Consider the following 19,670-nt stretch of genomic DNA (forward strand, 5'->3'; position numbering starts at 1 on the left):
TAGAACTGGTACCAGAAAACCATTATGAATGTAGCCAACCAGCTGGTCTTTAATGGAAGGATGGGCCACCTACACACAAAGCTAAGCTCAAATAAGATAAATTGACACTGTCTAAATTTATTTTTGCTTCCTTTTATCTACTGGGCATACCAAGATAAGGGTACTGCAATAACGTTTATTTATAGCTCAACCTTTGTCTCCTGACATAAGACTTCCAGAAGAATGTTTGCAAAATATGAAGAGGAAGTTTTTATGTGTAAATTGATCCAATACTCTATCTGGAGGCCCACTGTCCAGCAGAATTTAGCTATAGTCCCTATTAAACACACCTGAGCCAATTAAGGTCTTTAGGATCACTTCCTGGCAGGTGTGCAGAAGCTATACTCTAAGAAAGTGGCCCTCCAGGAGCAGGATTGCAGAGCGCAGTAGAAATGAAGTAGCACAAGTATAATCAATGATTAGTCAATTAATCATTCTAATGATCGTTAGATTAATCGATAATCAAAAAAATCGTTTGTTGCAGCCCTATCTGCCACCATAAAAATAAACTTGGAACAACCTGACTAACGGATCGTATTTTCTTCTTCTGGCTTTGAAATCAATGATAAACATCGCTGGATGTCAGGATTATAATATATGGATAGTGAGTAAATTTAATAGCCAATTAATTCAAAATACACTTGTGAACACTTCAATAAAAGGCAATCATAATAGCACAATAATCTTTAGTTACATGCCTCCTGGCTTCCTTCACTGGCAGATGAATGTGAGATCAGAAAGGGCTGAGAGTGCATGTGAGGCTGATGTCATCTTAGTAAGACGGGTACTCATTCATGTTGTAACAGATCATGCAATTATCTCTAATGACTTTACATAAGCACAGACTGTGCTGCTGGATGCCCTTACGGGGCCCATTGTGGGAGATGTTTGAAAGAAAAATTTTATCATATTCAGAAACAATCCATGCATTCACTAAAAATATAACCAGTTTAACTGTCCTTTTGGCTTCATTGACTGTGGATTTCATTGCGATTTCATAAACAGCCAGATAAGATTACTCAAAAGTGTTATTTTTATAACAATAGAGCTCATGCTCATTATAAGCGGAGGCTATAAATGTCATATTTCTTCAGGGTTTGCTACTTCATATAATTATGATGATGTTGTACAGTAGGTGTTCATTCGATTCCTGTTTTGTTCGTTTTTAGTTTGTTCTGTCCCATTTAACATTAGCTGGCCCAATTTAATGAGCCGTCTTTACAGATGTAAAGATTTCAGCCAATACCGATATTTTTTTTGTTTTGTTTTATGGGCAATAAATGGCCAGTTATAAAATTCTAGAATAGTTTGTCTAAAAAGTTAAAAATGAACACTAAAAACAACAGTTTTAAATGTTCACAACATCCATATTCATTTTGGGATTTACTAAAGATTGCATTTAAGTGTTATTAAATGTTTAGCATTTTTCAAGATTAACTTCTTGTGAGCACAAGATGATGGCAAAGTAATCTAAATGTGAAAATTTCACTAATAAGCATGCATGATTAAATATGCAATATGAACCTATAGATACACAATATATCAGTAGCATATTAATTACACTGGGATTCAATACAGTATTTTAAACGGGTGAAATGGGAATGCCTTTTTATCCACTCAACAATTCAGAAAGCACCATGGTCCCTAAAGACTATTTAATTAAATGGTAATTTAGCCAATGCACAGCATTAAATAAAGCAAGGCAGCACAGCAGTAACTCTAGTAATCGTAAGCACTTCTGGGCAGAATCCTAGTACTTTAAAAAGAGAAACATAAATAGCGAAACAGTATAAATATAAGAGGAAGATATATAATAATAGGCTCATACCGGACAGAAATAGGTGTTCTCTGCGATGTGTTTGGCCACAACTTGGTTCTCAGCAGAAAGAGCCATGATTAGCAGAAGTGCATCTCTGGCCTGCTGTCCCACTGACCCTTCCCTGTGTATGAAAGGGATGAGCAGGGAGAAGACGAGGAAATTAGCAGCTCCTTGGTCCTCGCTCGTATGGAAAAACAACTCCAAGACTGACGGGTCCTTAGCTAGGACACAGCACAGCTGATTCAAGAGCAGCACGAGTTCTGTCTCCACAGCGGAGGAGCTTGTACCCGATGGGGAGCCGGAGCAGGACGACAAGAGCATCATCAAAGGCTTGAGCACAGGTTTATGATGAAGTAAAGGCTGCTTGGCTTGTCTGATCAGCATCTCGTACATCTTCAGTTGCTCCAATTTCATATCATCTGTGAATTCTCGCCTCAGGCTCCAGATAAACAGTCTCTCCAACACGTTCTCCATCACCACAAACTCCAGGATGGGCCCCATGGCTCCATTCTGACCACACTCCTCCTCCATGAGGAGGAACAGCATGTGCTCTACATAGTTCTGCACGGCGCTGGCCTCATCGCCAGGGATTGGACCGAAACGGAAGCTGCTGAGTCCTCCAAGACCACCAACATTACTGCGCAGCGGGTCATGCTTCTCCAGAATCTTCACCACCTGAGAAAACGTCAAGAGACTGAAAAAGTCATTCACACCGGAGAGAACAGTCAAAGTATAGCAAGTATAGCAAGTTTTCCCTTTACAGTATGAAGTTGCTAAATGAGTTTACTTTATAAACTAGAACAAAATTTAATGTTGGCTTGAAATAACTAGCTTTAAGTTTGAGGATTTTAAGTGAATAAAATGCTATTAACATGTTCTAACACTGCTAAAATGTTTACGCACGTTGCTAACATGAATTAGAATGTTGCTACCATGTTTGAACACTTTGCTAGCAAACACATTGCTAGCATGTTTTAACATATTGTTAACACTATTTAACATATTGTTAACATGACTTATTTAGCACACTTTTAGCATGTTTTAGCATGTGGCTAGCACAATTTAACATGTTCCTAACAGGATTTAACACTGCTTGCATGTATAATGTTGCTAGCATGTTTGAACATGTTAACATGATTTAGCACATTGCTAGCAAGTTTTAGCATGTTGCTAGCATGATTCAACACATTTTTTGAATGTTTTAGCATGTTGTTAGCATGTTTTAACATGTTGCCCTATGATAGTCATCAAGCTTTGCTAGTGAAAGCTTAAAAACTCTATTAACGTTATTGTACAAAAGTTTTGACCCCCTCAATGTAAAATCTAAAAGGACTTTTCGTAGTTTTGCTTGTCTATTTAATGAAAGTCCAATCAGTTAGAACAGATATAGCATACGGACTTAGACCAGGCTGAAGGTCTGACCTGAGTTTCGTGGTTCTAGCTTAAAAACTCTTTTTCAAAAATATATTTTAATTAATGAAAATAATACAAATATAAAAAGATAAATAAATAAAACGTTTAAAATATAATTAAAATTATTCGTTTAAATAATAAATTAAATATTTATACTGGAATATTGCTATGTAGCAGAAAAACATCTCACCTATTTTATGTAAATTAACTCAGATGTAGCTGAAAGCTGCTAATCCTGGTCAACTGTGAAACAATGAGCCCTCTGTGTTTTACCATTGTGACAAAACTCCCAGTCAGGTGTGTGTCAGACTGAGATTGGGTCATTAAAGGATTAGTTCACTTCCAGAATAAAAAAATCCTGATTCCTTTTTTTAAAGAAAATGACCGGTCGTTTTGCTTGATAAGACCCTTATTCATCGGCTGGGATCATGTAGAGCCCTTTGAAGCTGCACTGAAACTGTAATTTGGACCTTCAGCCAGTTTCATTTTTAAAAATACATAGGCGCAAATTAGATTTTTCTACAAAACTAATTTCAAGCACTTTTCAAGCATTTGATCTTGATTTAAGCCTACAGAAGAAGATTTGATTTGAGGTTGATCAATATTGTTTTATATCAATCAAACCAATACAGATTATTATGCAGAGACCATTTTTCTTTTTTTCCTAAAATAATAAATACAATTTAAAAATAAATGAATAAACAAATAATAAATAATGACACCACAAAAACATGCATATTTTATTCTCATTATTATTATCAGTGGTCAAAAGGTTTTAAACGGTGTTCTCAGCATCAGCATGTATAAATCTCTACAACCAGGATCCTAAATCAGTGCATCACACACACCACAGCTGTGAATTTGCCATGTGAATCTTTACACAATACTAAACAGCCAATCAGTAAACAGAAACTATTGCCCACGCATGAATTCAGAGCCAATCATTGCAGAAAGCTCAGTTTGAAACACAAATGTGACAGAAACAGGCAGATACACATACGTTTTTGGTTACACGTGGAGCCGTCCATTCTCAATAAAGCACAGAAACCCAGAGGGAAGACAGAATGGATTTTGAATTTCCACCTACCTCACTGCTGAGAGCGGCTGCTGGAGACACAGTATTTCGCAAAACAGAGAACATCCACATCTTCTGAGGGTTCAGGAGCACTCCTGAGATAATGTAGATTGAGATCTAGTCAAGGGGGATTCTGAAAAAAAGAAAAGAATGGGAAGAACAGCTTAGCGGAGTTAATGAGAGCAGTGTGAGTGAGACGAGCAGGGCCAGGAAATGACTAGATGGATCAGAGCAGTGACAAAGAGGTTTAGAATGGTACTGCAGAAGAGAATGAGGAAGACACGAGAAGAGGAGCTGGGAATTCAGAAATGGAGAGGGGGAAGAATGAGATGGAGAGAACGTGTGTCTGTTAAAAGCATAAAATCTGAAATAAAGCCACTCTTAAACTCCATTCAATAAATGAACAGACAGACAGAGTATGAAAGCACCGATCCCATGAGCCACTGCAGCTGGAGGAGACGCAGACAAACTGCTGTCAAGACCAGCCCTGCAAATGTAAAAGTAAAGAAATAAAAAACATTTATAAATATAAAATGTATGTAATGTCAGAAAAGATTTATTTGAAGTAAAAAAAAAAAAATTATTTTGAACATTCTATTAAACAAAGATTAAAAAAAAATAAAAAATATCAGTTTTCACAAAATGTATACTACTTTCCACAACACTGACTGGTTCTTGAGCAGCAAATAAACATATTATACTGATTTCTGAAGATCATGTGACACTGAAGACTGGAGGAATGATGCTGAAAATACAGCTGCGCATCACAGAAATACATTACAAAAGGTAAAATATATTTCAGCAGTTATTTTAAATCGTAGTAATATTTCACTTATACTGTTTACATTTTATTTTTGATCAAATAAATGAAGATCTGGTACGCATAACAGACCTCAAGAATTGACTTAGTTTGCTTAACTTAATAATATATAGCTGATAAAGTCACCCAGCATCACAGAAGGCTATTTTTTTAGTTATTCAATAAGGTATGGAGAATAAAACGGATTAAAAGATTTTGAAAAAGATCTTCATATCATCACACAACACAAAAACTGTATTTCGACCTAGGAGTAAGCAGCGTAGTCACTAACAATTTGCTTGGTTATGTCTAAAAGTCACTTAAAGGGATAGTTCACCCAGAAATGAAAGTTTACTCACCCTCAAGCCATCCTAGGTGTGTACGACTTTCCTCTTTCAGACGAATCCAATCGGAGCTATATTAAAAAATGTACTGGTTCTTCCAAGCTTTATAATGGCAGTGAATGGGGCTCCAGATTTTGAAGCTCAAAAAATGCATCCATCCAGGGTTAATAAAGACCTTCTGAATTGAATCGATGCAGGTGGGGAGTAGGGTTGCAAAAAGGTGGAAAATGTCCAGTAAATTTCGGAAACATTCCAGAAATTTTGGAAACTTTACAAGATTTTTTGGAATATTCCAGGGATTTTTGGAAAGTTTCCAGAAATTTTCCACCCCTTTGCAACCCTAGTGTGGCGCATTTAAAGATACATGCAGTGCGTTTCTGCTTCCAACTAAAAATAGGCAGTTTCAAAATGATATATTAAATGTATTTTGAGCTGAAATGTCACAGACACATTCTGGGGAAACCTGAGACTTATATTAGATCTTGTAAGAAGGGGCATAATAGGTGCCCTTTAATATAACTCTGATTGTATTCATCTGAAAGAACAAAGAAATATACACCTAGGATGGCTTGAGGGTGAGTGAATCATGGGGTAATTCTCATTTTTGGGTGAACTATCCCTTTAAATTTGCTGTAGATCATTGTCAGGAGGTTGTGATGCCTTGAAAGTTTCCTTACGTGACGCCTTCATACAAAAACACTGCCAGTTAAATCATTGACTGGGTAGCAAGGGTTATAGACACATTTGTGCATAATTGCACAAACAATGCATCAGTGTGTTTTCTATGACTGGTGAACGAGTGCATCTACTGTGACTTTAACCGAGCGATCTAGTCAACTAGAAAAACGCATTCAGTGATACTGTCTGCAGGCTGTGAGTAAAAGCAGCATTAGATAAAACTTATTTTAATGTTATTTATGTATTGTAATAAAGGCAGCTTCCTTGCCAGGTCCGGATGAAATGCGCTCACGGGAAATGACCAGGGTAAGTGTTCTGTTATCAGAAAAGCGTGACCCAAATTACACATACACTCATTACTCAGTGTGAGAGGGGCGGACAGAGAAAACCTCTGGAGCGGAAACTACACTGGATTCTTGATCTTGTTCTACTTCTTCAAAGAGATGAGAGGAGATACTGGGACAAATCTGGGACAGGGCCTTTCTACAGATATTAGGGAAATGAGCAGCAGAGATGTCTTATCTTAGTAATGGTCTGGATGGAGTCACTCATGAGCACACTGGACCCGTGTTTACCTCAGATTAATCACACTTATCCAATTAAGGTCATTTAGTTAATTATGTTAATTCGATACTTACCACTTCCCGAGAAACTACAAACCTCAGCAAGAATATTTAACGTAAAGATATCATTCACAACACTTTTTTTTTTTTTGCTTAGGACTTGAGAAACTGATTTTTATCGGAGCACCACATCATATAAAGTAGACCTGAAATGACGCCACCCTTTACATGTCATGTCACACCATTGAAAAACAGGTTCCATGTGTTTGTAGTGAGTCACGCCAAAACTCACAGGGCCTCATTAAAGCACCTGTTCGCATACGGGGGGGAAAAAAACAGTTTTCAAAGTTTAACAACTGAGAAAAGGCAGAGTTCCTTTTTTCTTTACAAGGTCATCACTTTAAAAAGTAACGTGATACTGGTCAGGGCTGGACTATTTGCTTGGAGTTCCTTTGTAATTGACTCTCCTTTGAGAATGGGTTGTGTTTCACGCCCTGCAAGCCAAAGGGAGTGTCCTTGGAGCGTTTCATGCTGAAGCGAGAGGTTGAGTAAGACAGAAACACGGCTAGCAAGTCAGTCCCATGCTATCACAGGGCTGTCGTCGTAACTTGTGTTGGAGATTGTTCTCTGTGCAGTCATCCACTAACACTTGCACAATCCACAACATATGTCCGACTGCCATAAATCAGATCAGTAGCTCAGAACATTCATTTGAAGCAGGGCTGAAATGAGGTCGGTTAAATAAACAGCAGGTTTTTTTTACACAAAAAATACAGAATAATTCATTAAGGACTCTTAAAAGTCATTATGTTTTGACTTTATGGTTAAATAATGAAGTGAAATAAGAAAGCATACTGGGTAAAAATGTATATGATAAAATTATACTTTAGAAATCTATACTATAAATGGTGTATAAAAGTGTATAAAAACACTAAAAACAGAAGTTACTTATTTTAAAAATTACAAAATTATTAATGTACAGTTTTAAAAATGGGTATAAGATGACATTTAACAATGTTAATAAACTATTGGTGCTTTTCGAGATGAACTTAAATGAGTGTTAGATGATGGCAAATGTAAATAAAATGAATATTCAATATCTAATAATACTGATATCATTAAAAATCACTATGGGCCAATGATTCCCATATCCCTATAAAACAGAAAATATGGTCACGCTTTATGTTAAGGTCCAATTCAACTATTAACTCTCTTTTGCCTCAATGAACTCCTAATTTGCTGCTTATTAATAGTTAGTTGTTAAATTTAGGTATGGGGTGGATTATTAAGGGATCTAAAATATGCTCATGAATAAGGCATTAATATGTGCTTTATAAGTGCTAATAAACAGCCAGTATGCTAGTCATATGCATGCTAGTTAATAATGAGAATTGGTCTATTAAATATAGTGTTACCGTAAATGTATATATCCCTATAAAAATAGAAATACAATGCGCCTATAACAGAATGACAAACCTAACTATAAAATGGTAAACTTTACTTTACTTAGCTTTACTTAGCACTAACTTCTTTTGTTTTTTATATAAAGCTATAAAGGTTTTTGATCTCCTAGCCTATGACTTTCATGATGGAAACACCTGGCCGAGAAATACTGGAGGCTTAAAAGGTGCACTTACTTCTTTTCTTTTCTTCTCTCTCTGTAACTAAAAGCCGTTTTGTGCTACATAAAGAGTGTCATGCCATCATGGGAGTCGCCATGTTGAGATCACATGAACATGCGATTGACTAGCTACTACCAGATTTCAGCAAGCATATTCTTAAACATAAACCTATACATAATCAAAAAGCAAAACAAATGATTATAAACCCAGCAAAGCCACATAATAAAACAGAACTCATAAGACTAGCCCAATTCAACAGCATAATCTAGATTCACTAGTCCAAATGGAACGAGTGTGATACAAAATAAAATGTATTAACAAGCAGTGCCTGCTGGAGAGATGAAGCAAACTGAGACAACCCACTGCTCCCAAGCTACATATCGAGGATAAACACCAAAACGTCAGACCACAGAGAATATAAATTTGCTGCGATTGAATCTAAAAATATTAACGCATTTATGAGATGGAGAAACAGACGACAAAGGGGAAAACACAAAACCAAGACAAAAAGCAAAACAAAACACAACATGTTATTTATAAGACAGAGAAAAACTAATGAAAGGGGGAGGGGGACAAAACCAAAACAAACACAAAATGTAATTTATGAGACAGAGACAAAACCAAATTAAAAAAAGAGAGAGAAAAACAAAAAACTATTTTAATTTCTGAGAAAGAAAAACAGACAAAAGGGAAAAACAAACCCCAAAAAATGGGGGAAAACTATGCTAAAACAAATCAAACAGTTTAAATACGAATCCATTTGATAAATGTCATGCATCCGTGCAAACAGGCATATAAATAAAACACAATAAGACATGAGGGCACAATGTAAACAAAGACATATTGAATGCACCTTTAAAATTATTATCAGCCTGCTCTTATAGCACCACACAAAAACATCAGTATCATGCCAATACTGCCACAACAAAAATAAACAAGTTCAGAATTTGTTCATAATGAATACATTACTTCATCTTCTGAAAACGCCTAAGGAAAAATAAACACTGCTGAAATCCTGATATAACAGGCATGCTATATGGCTTGCTAGAGTTTATCGTGAACATGTGGGATGTTCACATGTAACAACTGAGAAAGGGCTGTTTGCGTAGGTTTCAAAAGGGGAAGGACAAACAAAATGAGAGAGATCCAAAAAAATGATAGAGAGAGAATGTTTGCACACAGAAAGCCCCTATGACAAAGCAAGAGAGACGCATGCTTGCTGCAATTACACAAGTCAGATCTCAATGCTTTCTGAAGTCTGAACGCTCTTTCCACACCACTCTTTCACCAGGAGTAAACAAAATTAATGAATGGAATATAATAAACCAGAAATGAGTGACATTACTGAAGGCAGGGATTTAAAAACATGGTTTTCCCAACATTGTGACATTTAGTTCAAGTGATGCCATAATCAGTCACTATTCCTACAGCACACACACACACACACACACACAACATTCCCTATTGAGTCTAATGTCAAAGCTATGCAGTCCTGAAGGTTAGTATGTGTGTGTGTGTGTGTGTGTGTGTGTGTGTGTTTTAATCTTCAGCACAAGACGAGGCTGAATCAGGCAAGGGCAAGCCAAGGGGAGGAACTACAGCTGGAACTGTCTACTGAAGTTTAGACACAAGTTAAAGCTGTTAATCTGTTTTCTATTGCAAATCCACATCAAAATAGTACAATATCAACCTGAAGTGTTTCTCCTTTCAAAAACCAGACAATCCACTATGTTCATCCAGGGGTTTTGTTAACTAAAACTATTAAAAACATGTTTATCAATTGAAATAAAGCTGAAATTAAAAATATTAGAGGAAAACCCTAAACAAACAAAAACCTGAAAATAGGTTTGCAGCACTTGTGCTCAAAGTTGAAGCACTAAAATTGGGAAATAAATGAAAACTAAAACGGAGCTAAAACTGAAATAAAAAATAAACCCAAACAGCAAAGTTTTAGCACATCACAAAGTGACTCAAAATTAAATTAAAATGAAAAGATAAAAATTCTAATTTAAAATACTAATAGAACCTATAATAGTAGCTATACAAATAATACTAAAATGACATTATTCAGCTGCTGGAATGCATTATGGAATATGCACGGCAGGCAACTGTGACAAATTAAGTAATTTATACTGCAGTAAGCAATATTTTTTAACATAAAATTACTAGGACAATCTTATTCCGCTTGTTTGTACTTGGTAAAAACATACCGCTATAAAGTCACAAAACATCACAGGTGCAACCAACAAAGTTGTGCGACTTGTTTCACCTCTTGCGAAGAAAAACATAATCACACACACACACACAGTGGGACTTTCTCATGTGCACTAACAACCTTCACTAAATCTACTAAATCTGTCAGTGATTTTCTCAGACTCTCTCACTGTTTTGTCAGAGCTATTGGTTTCTATGTCTGTTCCTTCATCCTTAACTCACATTTCTGCTCAGCTCCTCTTTCTTTTCTATTCCCACCACTGTTTGCACTCCCCTGGCTGTCTGATTATCAGCGTAAACAAGAATTTACAACCAACTCTTGAGGCACAACTTACTTGCATTACACTTTAAATAAAAGTGATCCATGGTTAAAATATAGAATGTGTGAACTTCATAATAGGCCTACACAATACAATCTTAACACTGAATAAACAATTAAAACTCTGCAAACTATAGATTCTTATTACTGATGGTGAATATCAAACAACAACAACAACAAAAATCTCTACTGCATTTTTCAAGTCATGTCAACAAAGAAGTCGTTTCAGCACTACATCATTAGAACAGACTTACGAGTGTTCGTATAAATAACTAGGTAGTTTATTAACTATGTAGTTAGTTAAGCAAATAACTAGGATTTTGTTTTAGTAGTCATGGCTTCATCTTGAATCCACACAACCTAGAACAAGCTGTGTATGTCGGAGCTGGCATAGACACAATGTAACTTACACAACTCATAATAAAACATACTCAAAACATAATAACCCGTTATATGCTAAAAATCATAAAAAATATAAAAATATAAAGCAGCAACAACATGGACAGTATTGTGAAATGACACATACTTCGCCTTTAGTGTCCAGACGCTGTTTTCTTCCACACCTGACAAAACACACTGCCTGTGTCATATTCCGCTGGAGTTAACCCGATCATAATCCCGTCTCGTTATCGATTTCATAATGCAGAACACACTTTGAAGATCCGGAGATCTCCGACGCCACTGCGCTCTCTCGCTCACCTGAGCAGCAAGGTGAGCTCGATCACAAGCCCCGCCCCCACTCTCTACACCCGAGCCGTGATTGGCTGCTGCTTGGGCGCTTGCTCACTCTTATTTGAATATAGATTATTTTTTTTAATAACATTACAGTTATTATGAAAGGTAAACTAACGATCATAGTCCAACAGAAATGAGCTACATTTCTTATTAAGTGTCCTTGAAGTAACTTTGTCTTTTTGGAAATCATATTTCACATGTTACAAAAACAGCATTGTTCCATTTTAGAAAAAACAATTTTTATTGTACAATCATACTGTACAAACAACTTGGCCATATCAAAACATCTTCACATTACAATATACAGAACAGGTGCATACAAATACAACAGAAAGAGAGAGAACAGAGAGAGCAAAACAACTGTAGTTAGTTAAGCAAATAACTAGGATTTTGTTTTAGTAGTCATGGCTTCATCTTGAATCCACACAACCTAGAACAAGCTGTGTATGTCGGAGCTGGCATAGACACAATGTAACTTACACAACTCATAATAAAACATACTCAAAACATAATAACCCGTTATATGCTAAAAATCATAAAAAATATAAAAATATAAAGCAGCAACAACATGGACAGTATTGTGAAATGACACATACTTCGCCTTTAGTGTCCAGACGCTGTTTTCTTCCACACCTGACAAAACACACTGCCTGTGTCATATTCCGCTGGAGTTAACCCGATCATAATCCCGTCTCGTTATCGATTTCATAATGCAGAACACACTTTGAAGATCCGGAGATCTCCGACGCCACTGCGCTCTCTCGCTCACCTGAGCAGCAAGGTGAGCTCGATCACAAGCCCCGCCCCCACTCTCTTACTTTGTCTTTTTGGAAATCATATTTCACATGTTACAAAAACAGCATTGTTCCATTTTAGAAAAAAATTTTTTTATTGTACAATCATACTGTACAAACAACTTGGCCATATCAAAACATCTTCACATTACAATATACAGAACAGGTGCATACAAATACAACAGAAAGAGAGAGAACAGAGAGAGCAAAACAACAACAAATAAGACAACTTTTCTTGTAAATCATATTCTATAATAATAGAAAACAGATTTATTGCATTGTTCTTTTTCATCATTTTAAGGGCTTTTGTATACAAAACAAACTCATCATGAAATGAATAAAAGGCTGGTTTATGTATATAAAATTTCCCCAGCATAAGGACGCTATTGACCAGAAAATCATCTTTGTTATTGTTCATTTCAAGTCCATAGATAATGTCCTTTAGTGTGAAGCTGTCAAGGTACCGTACCTTTGGGTAAAGCCAGTCATGAATATCAGACCATGAAGCATCCACATACTTACAATGAAAAAACTGATGATTTCAAAATAATTTCTTTCATTTTGGGAGATGAAGGACATTTTATGTATTTAGTTCCAAGAATATGAATGGTTTCTTTTTGGAAATGATAAGAAATGGAATTTCTGTAGACGACGATAGGATAAGAAAGGTTGTTAAACATATTTCTAATCATTTTATTTGAACATTTTAGAAACATTGCCAAGTTACGAAACATGATACCTGTTTCTGATGCAGAAAAGCTAGTTCATGCATTCATGACCTCTAGACTGGACTATTGTAATGCACTGCTAGCTGGTTGTCCTGCATCTTCAGTAAACAAGCTACAGGTAGTCCAAAATGCAGCGGCTAGAGTTCTTACCAGGTCAAGAAAATATGATCATATTACCCCAATTTTACAATCCCTACCTATAAAGTTCCGCAGCGGCTAGAGTTCTTTACTACTTACTTATAAGGCCCTTAATGGGTTAGCTCCTGCGTACCTAACTAGTCTTCTACCACGCTACAATCCATCACGCTCCCTAAGGTCGCAAAACTCTGGACTTTTGGTACTATACATAAATACATTCACATTTTACTCTTAACTGTGAACTTCACAAATCTATATAATTATATCTATATGCTACATTTACTGCATAACATTTATTTTAATCCTGAATACTGGATACTTGTATATGCAGACATTGACGAATTCTGTGCAGAGCTTCACTATCCTTTATGAAGTTCCAGAATGAGTTCTCCTCATTGAACAGAGAGTCCCCAATAACAGACAAGCCCTCATTTTATATATAGTTATGGCATCATTTGATAAGCCTTATGCAAATACAAGATGCACGTAAATAACTCAAATGTAATTAAATCGTCACATTCTGTTTGACATGATTGCAATTACTCACTTTTCTGTATTTATGAATATATGTAAAAAAAGAATGTAAATTTTTTTTTATATATATATATATATATCCAAGCCACTAAAAATGGTACTTACACTGTGATTTAGCTTTAGGCTTATTATTTTGTGGCTTTTTATCATACAGATTTATGATAATAACTCTTAATAGCCTAGGTAAAATAACCTGTTGTATGACTTTTCTGTTGCCAAATGTCATACATTCACAGTTTACTCTTAACTGTGAACTTCACAAATCTATATACTTACATTTACATCTATGTGTTAATTTTACTGTATAATTTGTATCTGTAACACTTTACAAAAAGGTTCCATTAACTAACATTAGTTAACTACATTTGTTAACATGAACAAAGAGAAATACATCTAAAGATTTTATTAATCACAGTCAATGTCAATTTCAACATTTACTAATGCATTATTAAAAATCAAAAGTTGTATCTATTAATATTTAATAGACCTGATAACAGACCTAATAGCTGACAGGAACTAACAACGAACAGTTGTATTTTTATTAGCTAACATTAACAAAGATTATTAAATGCTGTAACAAGTGTATTGCTCATTGTTTGTTAATGTTAGTTAATGCATTAACTAATGGGACCTTATTGTAAATTGTTACCCATTTATCCTTGACCCTGAAGATCTGGATACCTGTATCTGCAGCCATTGATCAATTCTGTCCAGAACAGCGCTAACCTGTTAAGATTTTTATAAACCTACATCACATGTGACTCTTAATAATATACACAACACCTTCAGGCATGCATGGTTACAGCTGTACCATCAATCGACATTTTATGATGTATTAAAATGAATTATAGGCTACACTCTAAAAAATGCTGGGTTGTTTCAACCCAACTTTGGGTCAAATATGGACTAACCCAACCGTTGGGTTACATTTTTACATTACATTTTTAACCCAAAAGTTAGGTTAGTCCATATTTGACCCAAAGTTGGGTTGAAACAACCCAGCATTTTTTAGAGTGTATTCACATTTTATTTTAAATTTTATTTTAAAAATAGGTTACTGGATTTACCATGTTACTTTCATTGTCACATTACCCACAATTACCATCGTGGTGGCGGCTCAAACAAGAGAAGAGTCAAGCATAGAAAAACCCAAAAGACCAGTATCAGAAATACAGTGATTTTATGCTGTATTCAAATGAAACACATTCTGTTACTGAACTTACCTTGTCAATGTAATGAATGTAAATTTTTTTTTATATATATATATATATCCAAGCCACTAAAAATGGTACTTACACTGTGATTTAGCTTTAGGCTTATTATTTTGTGGCTTTTTATCATACAGATTTATGATAATAACTCTTAATAGCCTAGGTAAAATAACCTGTTGTATGACTTTTCTGTTGCCAAATGTCATACATTCACAGTTTACTCTTAACTGTGAACTTCACAAATCTATATACTTACATTTACATCTATGTGTTAATTTTACTGTATAATTTGTATCTGTAACACTTTACAAAAAGGTTCCATTAACTAACATTAGTTAACTACATTTGTTAACATGAACAAAGAGAAATACATCTAAAGATTTTATTAATCACAGTCAATGTCAATTTCAACATTTACTAATGCATTATTAAAAATCAAAAGTTGTATCTATTAATATTTAATAGACCTGATAACAGACCTAATAGCTGACAGGAACTAACAACGAACAGTTGTATTTTTATTAGCTAACATTAACAAAGATTATTAAATGCTGTAACAAGTGTATTGCTCATTGTTTGTTAATGTTAGTTAATGCATTAACTAATGGGACCTTATTGTAAATTGTTACCCATTTATCCTTGACCCTGAAGATCTGGATACCTGTATCTGCAGCCATTGATCAATTCTGTCCAGAACAGCGCTAACCTGTTAAGATTTTTATAAACCTACATCACATGTGACTCTTAATAATATACACAACACCTTCAGGCATGCATGGTTACAGCTGTACCATCAATCGACATTTTATGATGTATTAAAATGAATTATAGGCTACACTCTAAAAAATGCTGGGTTGTTTCAACCCAACTTTGGGTCAAATATGGACTAACCTAACTTTTGGGTTAAAAATGTAATGTAAAAATGTAACCCAACGGTTAGGTTAGTCCATATTTGACCCAAAGTTGGGTTGAAACAACCCAGCATTTTTTAGAGTGTATTCACATTTTATTTTAAATTTTATTTTAAAAATAGGTTACTGGATTTACCATGTTACTTTCATTGTCACATTACCCACAATTACCATCGTGGTGGCGGCTCAAACAAGAGAAGAGTCAAGCATAGAAAAACCCAAAAGACCAGTATCAGAAATACAGTGATTTTATGCTGTATTCAAATGAAACACATTCTGTTACTGAACTTACCTTGTCAATGTAATGTAGTCACATGACCCACATTTACTATAGTAAGGGCTCAAACAGTGACATGTAGAAGTAGAGAGTCAAGCAAAACATGAAACAGAGAAGACAAGTATTACAGTGTAAATACTGCTTCTGTTATATTTTATCATAATATGTATTATATTTTAATATAAGCTAATAATTTTTATTTATTTGTGCATTTTTGTTATGTTTTATTACCTTTCATTTGATTGCTGTTACATGAGTCTTCTTCCACATTTAGGCTCAAACAGTGACATGTTGATGAACACTTTAACACACATTAATACAAGTTTCTCATGTATGTATATGTAACATTCAGATTGTGGAATAAACATTTGCCTTACTGAACTTACCGTGTTCATTTATTGCTGTTCAGTGAACACTGAATTTGCCATTGCTGTGACTCAAACAGCAGCATTTAAATGAAATCAATCACAGCAAGGAGCAGAGAAGATCATTTTTAGAGATGTTTCAGAAATATTATTTACATGTTGATATATCAGCTTATTTGATATTATTAACTTAGTAGCAAGATACACTGGAAAAAAGAATGCATTCCTGCATTATTAACACTACCAACAGCCCTGTCAAATGTTTGAAACCATCCTTGGAAAGCATTCTGTATTCCCAATTAATTCACTCAATAAAGGGAATGCAGAATTTGACAAAATGCTGAGTTATTGTTATGGTAAAAATGGCTGTATTATAAAGTGTTTTGTACATGTCAGTTTTGTCTTTGATGTTTTAATTCATTTCTTATGTTTATTATTTAGCCTAATAGCACTGTGCATTAACCAAAAGTAAAAACCAATCAAGAGTGGAAAGTTCTTGCTCTCCTCAGCATTGGTCTGGGTGTATTGGTGAGTCAGCTGTGAGTGAGAGGACAAACAGCAGGTTACAGCTTTCTCCTGAATTGACACACAACAGGTGACACAACTGAGAAACATGAGGCAGTGCTTGTTGCAGCCTGTGCAGCGTCAACTAACGGCATACTGTCCTGTCTTTCATATGTTCTTCGGTCTTTCATATGATTTGTTTTTTATGTTGGTCATGTGACAGGGAAAAAAAATAGACTATTATTTTGGTCATAAATGTAAATAAGAAACTAGTTTCAGTGCGTACAGATATGTATGTAACATACAACGTGTCTGAAGCCTTCCTCATCTCTTCTCTACTTAATAAAAGTCTCCCAAAGTCTTGAAGAAATGGACCAGTTTCAACATGTTCCAGCAGACTATGTTATCAAAGCATTATCTGCTGACCTGCCAGGAAAGCCCTGTGTTTTATAAAAATGTTGAAAATGTACAATATTTCAGCATTACACAGTATAAGTTATGGACTTCAAATTTGGTTTTTGAGGGTTGTTCCGTGCTTCAATCAATGGCTGGGATTTTTCAGTGACCCTTTCTGTACATTACATTCTGTACGTCTTTGTGTTGTGGACCATTGACAATTCACTCGGCCGATTTAACCAATTAGTTTTTTGGGAACAAATACCCCTACTGTGTGTTGTTTGGAGTTTCATATGGGATTTTTTAAAACATATACACATGAACACAGTAAATCACACCTGCTTCTCCAACTAAACCAATCTTATGCCTTGGCTAACAAAAATAAGTCTCGGTTTGCACAGTTTTTGATGGTGACCTATTTTTTCTAACAGGGAAGTTGTGACTGTTTAATTTGACTCAGGTTTGCATTGTATTTTAATGTTTTGCATGTCAGTGCTTTTACAGTATGTTGGTGCTCATAAATAACCATTAAACCAACTTGCTTGGTTAAATGTGCTGTATGTAATATGATGGGTATGAAAGTATTTCAGAACTCTTCCAGCATTGCACTGACCGAGTGTGTGGTTAGAGTTTCGGTTGCTTGATTTGTCTTCTGGGAATGTTCTGTGTCCAGTGTGACTCTTACTTGGACATAGTTAATCATCAGTGACCTCATCGGCTGCTGTGTCAGTGGCATTTCACATTTACAGGACTGACATCTGCTGGCTTCTCTCAGATTTGATATATCAGTATAAAAAAATTTTTAATTTAGTATTTACATTTTACAGTAGAGGTTTTGGAACGGTATGCAACGGATGGTAGGTAAATGATGACAGAATTGACATTTTTACATGAACTATCCCGTTAAGGTGTGCCAGTGATCTGCCATTATCTCTATGATTGGGAATGAGGTTTTACGAACAGGCCTCTAGCACTGTCAGAGTAGATTTATCCAGTGCCGTTTGCCGCAATCTGGAAGACTGATTTCAGGTCGGTGTGAAAAGGTTTTGTCTCTCAGTACAATGAGTGAAAGAAAGTGTTGGCCTGCACAGACAGGCTTTACACACAGAGACACTCTGTCAGCACAAATCCATCCCATAGTCTGTTCATAATGCTTTTCAACTTGTCCCCGCAATCTGGAAGACTGATTTCAGGTCGGTGTGAAAAGGTTTTGTCTCTCAGTACAATGAGTGAAAGAAAGTGCACAGACAGGCTTTACACACAGAGACACTCTGTCAGCACAAATCCATCCCATAGTCTGTTCATAATGCTTTTCAACTTGTCTAAACAAGGTCTTTATCCTCAAAATCCATGTCTCACATCATATGTTTCCAGCTGAGAATGGAAATCACTTTGATGTCTCAAATAAGTTTTTCCTCCACAAACTCTAGTTCTCCTTCGCTTTTTATTTCTCTTAAAGGCCCTGTTTACACCTGCATAAAACACTTAGACATGTCTCAGACATTAGTCATCTGATTTTGGTCATAACTTGTTAAAGTCCGTTACATAAAAATGTAGATTGGTCTGATTTGGATCCGAAATGTAAGACTGATTACTACTTGGCTAACTTCTTGTTGGTCAGACTAGCTATTAAAGGGATGGCAAATCAGCTATTTCCGAAGGCTTGATTGTGTTTATGGGGTGCACTGTAACATGTGTTCATGCTTCGTAAAAAAAAAAAAAGCATTCTTTTATGTAAATTTTTGGGGTTTGTGATGTCACCAACCCAGGAAGAAGCTCCCTACCAGCCGTGTATTGTAGGCCTTAAAAAGCGAATTCTTTAAAGAATAAAGTTTAAAAAGTGAAATCATAATCAAGGACCCCTTTATGACACAGTCTTAACATAGTGGCTGTGTTTATGTAACCAGCCCCTGGTATTAACATCTATCTCATAGCAAGTGGTAGGCAGAGACAGATTTCCATTTACAGTAATCCTGGAATTACTGTAACATGCGTCTCCTGTTGCCCCTTGTGATCAAATTACATTGAGTTTTATTTTGTCACCATGTCAGTCTCTATGTAACTAAAACACCAAAAGTTGGCTCCCATATTTGATGTATATCATTCTCAGCTGATGTCAGGCATGTGTGAATGTTTTCGTGTATGTAGATTAGTATAAACCATGGATGTATATTTATTAATTATTATATTAA

General features: G+C 35.5%; 1 protein-coding gene across 1 annotated transcript in view; it reads right to left on the bottom strand.

Moving 5' to 3' along the window:
• Positions 1–4,139, bottom strand: part of LOC107598295 (protein FAM160A1-like) — an 11,916-nt gene extending 7,777 nt beyond the window's left edge. The window contains exons 1-2 of the mRNA XM_016289590.1: positions 4,120–4,139; positions 1,868–2,552 (exon numbers count right to left, since the gene is read on the bottom strand). Of these exons, the coding sequence (XP_016145076.1) occupies positions 1,868–2,552; positions 4,120–4,139 (705 nt within the window). The remainder of the gene's footprint in view (positions 1–1,867; positions 2,553–4,119) is intronic.
• Positions 4,140–19,670: the final 15,531 nt, after the last annotated feature.

Source organism: Sinocyclocheilus grahami, unplaced genomic scaffold, assembly GCF_001515645.1.
Source record: "Sinocyclocheilus grahami isolate Dianchi unplaced genomic scaffold, SAMN03320097.WGS_v1.1 scaffold249.1, whole genome shotgun sequence".
NCBI classification, from domain to species: Eukaryota; Metazoa; Chordata; class Actinopteri; order Cypriniformes; family Cyprinidae; genus Sinocyclocheilus; species Sinocyclocheilus grahami.